The sequence below is a fragment of the Mya arenaria genome, chromosome 12 (assembly GCF_026914265.1).
Source record: "Mya arenaria isolate MELC-2E11 chromosome 12, ASM2691426v1".
Taxonomy (NCBI): Eukaryota; Metazoa; Mollusca; class Bivalvia; order Myida; family Myidae; genus Mya; species Mya arenaria.
The window spans coordinates 4,897,937-4,908,229 of NC_069133.1; the positions used below are offsets into that span (position 1 = coordinate 4,897,937).

Below are 10,293 nucleotides of genomic sequence, written 5' to 3' on the forward strand. Positions count from 1 at the left end.
AAAAATGATTACACGCGAAATAAAACTGATTACGAATTACTCAGCTCTTACTCAACAATAAATTTCTTAATTAAGTCGGTCACGACTGCTATCAAAGATAAACAATTTACTACTCTTAATTGTTTAACCCAAAATTTAAGTATTCCAAAAACAATTCACAAATATGTTATTACACAAATTAACCATCAAGTTCAACAACCTTGCTTGATTGTAACAATACATACTTCAGTATGCAAAATGTATGTATCTAAAACAAATGCAACAATACAAATAATGTAATCAACACATTACTTAGTTCCACACAATCTTTGTTAAAAAGGCTTAACCATGTTCCTTTATGTAATATTAAAGGTAATATGACACCATATGCTGCATAATGCATGTAAATGATCAAATAGACTAGTAAATGATAATATCATGATGGTAACGTTTGTCATTTCTAAATGAACACAACACTATACAAGTATATGTTGTAGGTGTAGCCATGGATCACCAGTCTCTTAGTCTCTAAGATGGAACAAGCAGCACCATCTCATTAACTGGGCGTACATATGTAGTCGGTTTCCCATTTTTGCCAACAGTCCGCACTTCCGCAGTCCTGACAAGTCCATCGTTACTGGGTTCTGCCCGCACCACTAGACCCATAGGCCAATAATTTCTGTGTTCTTGCTTGTCTCTCAACAACACTACATCACCACACTGAAGATCTCTCTGCTCTGCTGTCCATTTTCTGCGCACTTGCAATGTTTGAAGGAACTCAGACCTCCACCGCTTCCAGAACTGTTCTGCCAGGATTTGAACCCGCTTCCACTGTGCCCGATACATGTCTTTAATATCAGTTGTTATAACTACGTCCACAATACACTCACTTTTTTGTGTAAGGATCAGTGCTGGATTTAATGGAGTAGGGCAAGAAGAATCTGCACACACTGGCACTAATGGTCTTGAATTAATAATGGCACTCACTTCCGCCAAGAACGTAGTTAAAACCTCATGTGTAAGGCTGTTTCCAGGTAGATCCAACAACATCGAATCAAGAATTCTTCGCGTGACGCCGATTATTCGTTCCCATACGCCTCCACGGTGTGATGAATGAGGAGGATTCAAAATCCACACTGCACCTTCCTGGTCCATATATCTTCTAACACTGTCATTGACGTTGACGCCTAAAACGTCTAACGCTCCCATGAAGTTGGTCCCGTTGTCTGAACGATATACCTTGACCTTGCCACGGATACTGGTGAATCTACGTAAAGCATTGATGAAAGAAGAACTGCTCAATTCCTCAATTACCTCGATATGGACTGCTCTTGATGTAAGGCAGGTAAACAGAACAGCCCAACGTTTGTTTGCAGCTTGACCGCCCCTCGTACGTCTGCTCACGACATGCCATGGACCGAAACAGTCAAGCCCAACTGACGTGAAAGGAGGACCTGGCCTCAAACGATCTGTTGGCAGATCAGCCATCTTCTGACATCCCAATCCTCCACGAAGTCGTTGGCATTTCACACAATGATGGATGACAGACATAACAAGCCGCTTGGCTCCTGTTATCCAGAACCCTGCTTCTCTAATGGCACCTTCTGTAAAGTGTCGACCCTGGTGTTTGACCCTCTCATGGTAATGTTGTACTACCAATCTAGAAGTATGGTGTTTACCCGGAAGGATAATGGGATACTTTTCGACAACTCCCAAGTCTGAATTTCGAAGACGCCCTCCGACCCTCAACGTCCCTTCTTCGTCTATAACTGGATTTAAGCTTACAATTGAACTGTCTTTTGGTATTCGACTGTTATTCTGTATAGAGTCAATTTCTTTGAAATACACCTCTCTCTGGACTGACTGAATCACAATTTTCTCGCAAATGTTTTCAGCTCATGATTTTCAACGTGCTCATTGTCAATGGAGTCACTGGCGCCATGTAGCTTCCTATAAACACGTCGCACAAATCTTTTCAAGACCACCAGTGCATTCACCAATCTACTCCACTGAGAGAAAGTTTCAAAGCCTCTTGTGTTTAGATATGTCTTAGACACAATATTTGTTTTTATGCACTGTATGACTGGACGTATCTCTGGGTCGTCTGCTGGAGAGTGAAGCTGGTACATGTCTTCTGTGTCGCGTGTCTCGGTGAGAAGAAAACTTGGTCCGCAAAGCCAAATGCTGTCTTGAAGAGTTTCTGCCGGTGTGGGTCTCGTACCCAGGTCCGCCGGGTTTTCTTTAGTAGGCACAAAACACCACTGATCAGGTCTCGAGAGTTTTAGAATTCTACTGACACGGTTTTCTACGTACACATAGAACCGTCTCACACGGTTATGGAGGTATCCGAGTACCACTCTACTGTCTGTGTAAAATCTCATTTGTCCAACTGGCATGTGTAAGTGTTCACAAATGATGTCCGCTAATTCTACAGCTAATACCGCTGCACACAACTCTAACCTTGGAATTGTATGTCCGTGTTTGGGTGAAACCTTAGATTTTCCTATGATGAAGCCAACACTCGTGTCTCCATTTGCATCTATTGTCTTAAGGTAGGCGACAGCAGCTATTGCTTTCTCGGATGCATCCGAAAATATGTGAATCTGTTGGTCAACTGTAGCACTAAGTGACCCTTCAAGGTAAGTTCGTGGGACTTTCAAGTCCTCAAGATGTTTTAATGATTCGCACCATTTTACCCATTGATCCCTAGTGTCGACTGGCAATGGCTCATCCCAGTCTGGAGATTTCGACATCAGGTCCCTCATGATGATCCGTCCATGGACTACGACAGGGGAGATAAATCCCAGAGGGTCAAAAAGACTGTTCAGTGTAGACAAAATACCGCGTCTTGTGCATGGCTTGATTTCTTCAGAAATTGTGAACGTGAAATAATCAGAATCTAGGTTCCAGTTCATTCCAAGACTTCTCTGTACAGGGAGATTCTCATGTCCCAAGTCTAGATCTTTTAGATCTTTCGCCAGATCTTCTTTCGGGAAAGCCTTCATGACCTCTCTGCTGTTTGATGATATCTTGTGTAGCTTCAACTTTCCACCAGTATCCAGTGCCTGTTGAGTCCGTTTCATCAAGTCTATCGCCTCTTGTGGAGTCTGCAGTGAAACAAGACCGTCATCAACGTAGAAATCTTGTAGTACAAAATTAGCCACATCTGACCCGTATGTGTCTTCCACCATCAGTACACTCTTGTGAAGCCCGTAAGTAGCTATTGCAGGAGACGGGCTGTTCCCGAACACGTGCACACACATTCTGTATTCTACTAGTGGCAACTCAGGGTTGTTGTCCTTGAACCAAAAAACCTCAGGTAGTTACGGTCCTTCTCTTCAACATGGAATTGGTAGAACATCTGTTGGATGTCGGCAGAAACTGCAACGGGCTCTCTTCTAAATCTCATAAGGACACCAAGCAAGCTATTATGTAAGTCTGGTCCAGTCATTAGCACTCTGTTCAGTGATAGACCCATATATGTGGCTGAAGAGTCAAAGACCACTCGAATCTGATCAACTTTCTTAGGGTGGTATATACCAAATATAGGTAGATACCAGCATTCAGTGTCCGACATTACTGGAGCTGCTACTTCAGCATGGCCATTGTCTATCATTCCCTGCATAAACTGCATAAAATGACGTTGCTTTGTTTCATTCTTTCTCAAATTGTCAACCAAGCGGTTCATTCTGTTCAGCACCATGTTCCTATTGTTTGGCAACCTTGGTCTAGAAGATTTGAATGGCAAAGGTGCAGTCCAACTGCCTTTACTGTTTTTCTTGAACCCACTGTCCATGATTCCTAGAAATTCCTTATCTTCGATAGACGTGCCTATTTTCTCATCTCTATCAGTCACTAGGAATACTTGTGATTCCTCATCGCTGTCCAAGTTGTCATTCAAATGTCTACCAACGTCTTTGACTATCAGCTTATTTTGGCACTCTGGAAACACAGAACTTCTCCCGTCTACGTGTACGAATGTCTTCTTCACAGTGATGGTCGGCTGGTGAACCTTGCCTAGACATGTCTCGCCAATCACAACCCAGCCTAGACTTAACTTCTGTGCATACGGTGAACCTCTTGGACCAGTCCTCTGTTCAAGTACGTGGTGGGCCTCTGGCAAGTCCCTCCCCAATAGAAGCAAAATCTCTGCTGATGGATCGACTTCGGGTATATGAGCCGAAATGTCTTCTAGATGTGAATGGTAAAGTGCGCTGTCTGGCGTTGGGATCTCATCTCTCATATCTGGGATCTGATTGCATTCAGTCAGGGATGGCAGATTCAGTGAGGATGAACCATCAAAACTACTGATGACAAAACATATCAGAGTCAGCCCTACGACCTGTCGTGTTTGTGACGCCAGCACACGATGACAACCTGTATGGCACTTCAGTGTATCCTTCTTCAAATAAGTTGAAGAACTCGGGCCGAGCTAGCGACCTATTGCTTTGGTCGTCTATGAGGGCATACATCTTTTTCTCTTTGACTGGATTGTTTATGCTATGTACTGTCACTAGAACTACCTTAGCACATGATTTTCCCATGGAGATGTTGCGACCACAGATCTTTGTGCATGCAGAGCGAATGTCGCCACTCCCACTGTCGGCTGAACGAGCCTCCCCGCCATGCGCATGTAGGGCTGTTGGATGGCTGTTTAAGTTACACACAGTGCATATCACTCGTTCCTGGCATGAATTTGCCCTGTGATTGGTTGACAACCCACATTTGAAACATAATTTATTGTCTCTAAAGTACTTTTTTCTGACTCCAAAGGGCTTGTTAATGAAAAAACCTACATCCATTTAGGTTGTGGCCAACCACATTGTGGTAACTGCAAGTATTCATGTCAGTAGGTGCCACTGCCACTTCTGTTTTATAACTTCGGATTCTTTGTCCTTCGTTGACACTATCTCTAGAGTTCTTGACCTTTTTCCCAATACTGTCTTTTTGTGTGTTTTGCTCGTAAACAAAGCTTGGATTGTTCAACATTGAACTCATGTCACAAACAAACATTGCAAACTCTGAGAATGGTGGATACACAACGTCATTTCTCTTCATGTACTTGATTGCTCTATGTGTCCATTTTGACTGAATGTGGTATGGCAGCTTCTGGACAATGGGGTTAACGCCTGTAGATGAGTCGAAGTACGCCAACACAGAACTATACGTGGGGCTCTGCTTGGTAGCCTGTATCTCCGCCAAAAGGTCACTGAGATCATATAATCTGTGCTGATCTTTAGTTGTGATTCTCGGGAACTCTGACAGTTTACGTTTAAGGGTCATTTCAATAACTTCCGGAGCACCATATCGCTCGTCAAGTCTCTTCCAGACCTTAACAAGGGCTTGCTGAGGGTCGCTTATATAGGCCGTTTTGATGCTGATAGCATGTTTCTTTGATTGAGGGCCAAGCCACTTCACTAATAAATCTAGTTCCTCTACACATGTGACATTCAACTCACTCACTACATTGCTGAAGCCCTCTTTCCACATCAAGTATTTGTCTGCAGCATCATTAAAGGTATACAGTCTATTAAACAGTAGGTCTTTCTTTATCAGAAATTTTGACAGTTCGGTTGCAAGCGACGGGATTTGTTCATCGGACTCACGGTGAGACACTGACCCAGCAACACTTTCGACATAGATTCTCGTTCTTTCCTCGGGTCGAACCTCAGCGATTTCATGGACACTTATAGACCCCGGATTTGTTTCAGTCTCTTCTTCTTCACAGGCCCTTTGTTCCTTCAACGTATTCAATTCTGCCTGAATCTCCGACATCTCCCTCTCTATCTTAGCTGCGGCCATGGCCTCCTGCTCTCTAAGTGCTGCTTCCTTCTTTCTTAACAGTAACTCTTTCTCTGCATAAGCAACACGTCTCTTCGCTCCTTCTGCCTTTATCATTGCCTTTGATGCGTTTGAAGTATTTGATCTATTTGATCTCACTGACTTGACCTCAGCTTCTAACATTGTCTTTGCATGTTCAATGTCCTTTAGCACTTTCTCGACATGTCTATTATACTGACTGTCTATCTCGTTATATTCACTAATAAGTCTCTGACCTTCGTACGAACGTGATTGTTCCAGAAATGTCACATAGTCTCTAACCATCAGTTTGTACTGAGCGTAGCTCAAACATAATGTGGAATGTATGTCCTTCAATAGGTCTCTATTTTCACAATTTGTATCTACCTTTGCAATGATATTGTCAACTGTATGCCGTTCTGCTGACAGCTGGCTTTTGTATCGTTCCACTTTCTCTGTGAAATTATCTAATGCTTTCTCCGTGAGCCGTATCAGGCGTCTTTCTTCAAGGTCGACCCCAGGGTCCTCTGTGTCTTTACTGGCCATCTTGCTGTTCGTAGGTTATTCACTGTACTGTGGCACGAGAAACAACTAGAGTGCGGCAGCTATCTTTTATTCTACTCATTCGTTCGATCGTGAATAACTGAAAATAGAACCAAACCAATGTTCAAGATTCAGTTAACACAACATTTCACATAAGCAATTTCCTAAACAAATAACAAACAATAATCAAAATATGAGACAAGAGTGAGTAACAGAGCTTACTTAAGCTATACATCAAGAAGGTACGTGCCAAAAACTGCAAAAGTAGCTTGCAAAACAGGTTTCACGAAAACTACTTACAAAGTGGTTCGACTCGCAAAATACAAAGAAATGCATGGTATTATCGCAAAACCGTAAAAGGTGCTTAATATATATATCAAAAGGTATTATGTGATGGACAAAACCTACCCTATGGGCCACAAATGACCAAGTAAAAAGCCAAAGCTCAAAACAATTTTGTTTGCATGTTTTCTTCACGCGGTAAATATGGACGACAAATTTACCTCCTCAAGAAAGAGCTCCCAAATACAGAACAAGCAGAGTAAATCATGGCACGAACGAAGCGACAGTCAATACAGAGTTGTTCCCCTTATTAAACTGCAGCACAAACTTGGAACTGTAACTATCTGTTACAGAACAATATGCATGGGGAATTCAAAAAGGTATTTGGCAACATAGCTCGAAAACTGTCCCTGGTCTGATTTGCAGTCCTTTACAAATAGCAGATTTAGCAATGCATCTTTATACTGTAATAAGTCAGGTGAGGAACAAGACGGAAAGGGAGAAGAAGAGATCGGAAACGTGTTCAACGCCTTAAAACGTTAAACAAAAGTAACGTTGACCATGTGAAAGGTGGCTGAAAACCAGAAAAATGTGTTTGTGTCACACTATTTATACGTCTTTTGCGGTATCAGCCCTGTGAGAACTGTTACCATTTTGTTCAAATATGCCCATAAGCAAGAGAACATACTTCAACGTTGATAAAAATTGGCATTGTAAATTGACCAATAATCCATTACCAAATGTTTGTTGTGCTGTGGCAGCTTAGTTTCTGTCTTATATTAAATCCTTATTTACTTCAGTGATTTGGAATCACTTCAGCTCAGTATGTGTGTATATCATAAGGGACTCTAATGGGGGGTGATTATAAGCTGATTATATAATTGCATAATGCTTTATATTATTATTATGTTTCCTATTGTTGTAAGGCGACGGTTTACTATCTAGTAAGCTTCATATGCATTTTCTTTTATTGTTCTATTCAACAATTGTTCAAATTCAAGCATTACTGAGTAATCCCCAGTTGATGGTATATTGAGAAACTAATAAAATAACTGTTTACATTTCAGTAACAAATAGATAAAATGCATTCAATCCGCCTTTTTTACCGAAATAAATCACGCCATGATCAATATCGTGACGGTAATAAAAAAAACAAAGTCACGAAACAATAATGTAAACGTTTCATAAATATGACTGATGAAACTTGACAACCTTCAAATAAAACATTTACCTTTCCCTACTGAATATAAAGCCACGAGGCAAAAAGGAACGTATGTTTCAATGAAACATTCTATAACTTTCTAGTTAGTAACTTTGCTTTGGCATCAAACTCTTATATGTGCATCAAAATAACACATATAAACTGTAAATTATTGTGACGATTTTCTACACATTACTTTGACAATCGTAAAACATTTACAGTGATAACAGTTAAAAATGTTAAACAGTTACTAGCTTGAAACGCCTTACATGTACGTAACATTGTCACTTTCTAAACATTTTTACAAGTATAATTTGAAATCATTGGGCTCGGAATAACGTCGGCCATGTTTCCTTTGAAAAAAAATCCTTTAGTATCATTATCGACAGATACATGTACAAAAGGCAGGGCACGCAGACACTGGTTGAGTTCGATGCCCGGCGGCCGTCCGCATTGTTCTGGCGACATATTTCTTTCATATTAATTGATCTGATATGGCGGATTCCGGTCCTTAATTTTTGACATCATTTTGAATTTGAATCAATTAACGACATACCATGAAATCAATGAAACATCGAAACCAACCTTATTACGAAGTGTAAACAGTAAGCTGTTTGCTTGACAGATGGTGTTTGGATAATCTGTCCTCACGGGCAAACTGCACTGCGTGCACACAAAGTCAACAAAACGCATCTTTCTGCAGGAGATATATCGTGGTAACATCAGTACTGGATGGCCAAAGCCTTCTTAAAGGCCTAGTTTAAGAAATGTTTGGCATGATAATCCCTAAGGGCCATTTAGGTTCCATTTTTATAATAAAACATCCCAAACTGCACAGCAGGATACTCAGATTGGAAATCGGATAAGACAATTAGGCAGTAAGATTAAGATTAATTAACAGAGGTTGTACAAATACACGTTTTTTTTTGTTTGTTTTTTTTTGGGGGGGGGGAGGGGGGGGGGTCACTTATAGAGGGTTTAAACCAGGCCTTTAAGCTAGTTATTAACGAAATAACGATCAAAGATTTTAAGCTAATCGCCATCGCGCCAAATGAGCCAGTGCAATGCAAGGCTCCACCGCCAAAAAAGTACTTTTTTAAGAGAAAGGGTACCCTTTCATCCTGTCAGAATACGACATATGTGTTGATATGTTGCGTCAGACGATTGGAAAGACTCCATTTCACGGAACAGTACAAGTGCTGCCAATATGCTTGCAATTAACATCGCGGAAGTTTCAATCAACTCGAATCGAATAGTGAGAACTTAAGATATTGATATAATTATAACAACAATGGATCATAACTTTAAGGGCCTGCAGCGATGCAAAAGTGGGTGGGGAAGGTAAAAAACCATGCTTGTTAAAGCTAGTGATGAATGAAGAACAGTTTGAGGTAAATCGAAATCACACCATATCAGCCTGTGCTGCCACAAATGTACTTTATTAAGTGGAAGTGTAGATGTTCACCCTGCCCAGATACAACAGAAATAATATTATGTTGTGGCAGACGGTTGGAAATTCTCCATCCCTTGGTAAGTACAAGTGCCACCAATATGATATCAATGAACATCGCGAACGTTTCATTGCTATATAGATTCGACTCGAATAGTAAGAACGAACGATTTTGCGATAATTAAAACAACAATAAAAAATTACTTGAATCGGACGTGTTAAATTTATACACCCACAGAAAATGTTACAAATTTTCAAAAAACGTTTATCCGATAATAAATTAAAAAGTAAAAGTCTACTACGCTATCTAAACGTAACAAATTTAGACGTTAAAGAGCGATTAAAGCACTGACATGCATATAGCCTTTATAGTTTATTAATTATAGTAAGATGTTGCGCCTCCTCTTGTGGGCCTGCCATAATTGCGAGGAATATTAACTTTTTAATTCAAATTTTGTCTTCCTCTGTCGTTACAAAGCAAGATTCTAAATACAAGATCCGGGTTGTTATTTAATCGGAAGAAATGTATTTAAATGACATACAACAAGTATTGTTTTAATACTATTTTGCTGTAATTGTACTTTGGTATCAAAGTAAACTGAAAAAATGTATATGCCCAACCGTAGTTTACTTTTAACTACATATTAAACAACCCAATATTAGCTACATTAGGCCACATGACGCTGCATCTACCCTGCCCTCATATTGCCTTCACTTTGGGAGAAATCCTGGTCTCAAATACAGAAATAGGGGCCATTTTATCAACCATCTCGTCGTACGATCGATTTTTCGAAAAATTTCGGGATGTCAAGACTATTTTCATCAAACGAAAAGCCAGGCTGGAAATATCACTCCATGCATATTTAGATTTACAAGTTATTTTTTCTGATGTTCGCTTAATATTGAGTTAAAAATCGTGATCTTACGATATTTTGTCAAACATTCCTCGATAAGATGGCCGTAACATACTTATTAGTCTATTCAATAAAAAGGGACGGGTCGATAATTCTCTTTTAACTAGCAAAGATATCAAGAAGAC

General features: G+C 40.4%; 2 protein-coding genes across 2 annotated transcripts; both read right to left on the bottom strand.

The window, feature by feature from the left end:
• Positions 1-507: 507 nt before the first annotated feature.
• LOC128211693 (uncharacterized) lies at positions 508-1,467 on the bottom strand. Its single transcript, XM_052916710.1, has one exon. It carries the CDS (start codon positions 1,465-1,467, stop codon positions 508-510), a length of 960 nt encoding a protein of 319 aa, XP_052772670.1.
• A 380-nt stretch (positions 1,468-1,847) lies between these two features.
• Positions 1,848-3,242, bottom strand: LOC128211694 (uncharacterized). Its single transcript, XM_052916711.1, has one exon. It carries the CDS (start codon positions 3,240-3,242, stop codon positions 1,848-1,850), a length of 1,395 nt encoding a protein of 464 aa, XP_052772671.1.
• Positions 3,243-10,293: the final 7,051 nt, after the last annotated feature.

Bases quoted from the DNA above. Each gene is read 5' to 3' on its own strand.
- LOC128211694 (XM_052916711.1), bottom strand. From the start codon at position 3,242: ATGTGTGTGCACGTGTTCGGGAACAGCCCGTCTCCTGCAATAGCTACT.
- LOC128211693 (XM_052916710.1), bottom strand. From the start codon at position 1,467: ATGGCTGATCTGCCAACAGATCGTTTGAGGCCAGGTCCTCCTTTCACG.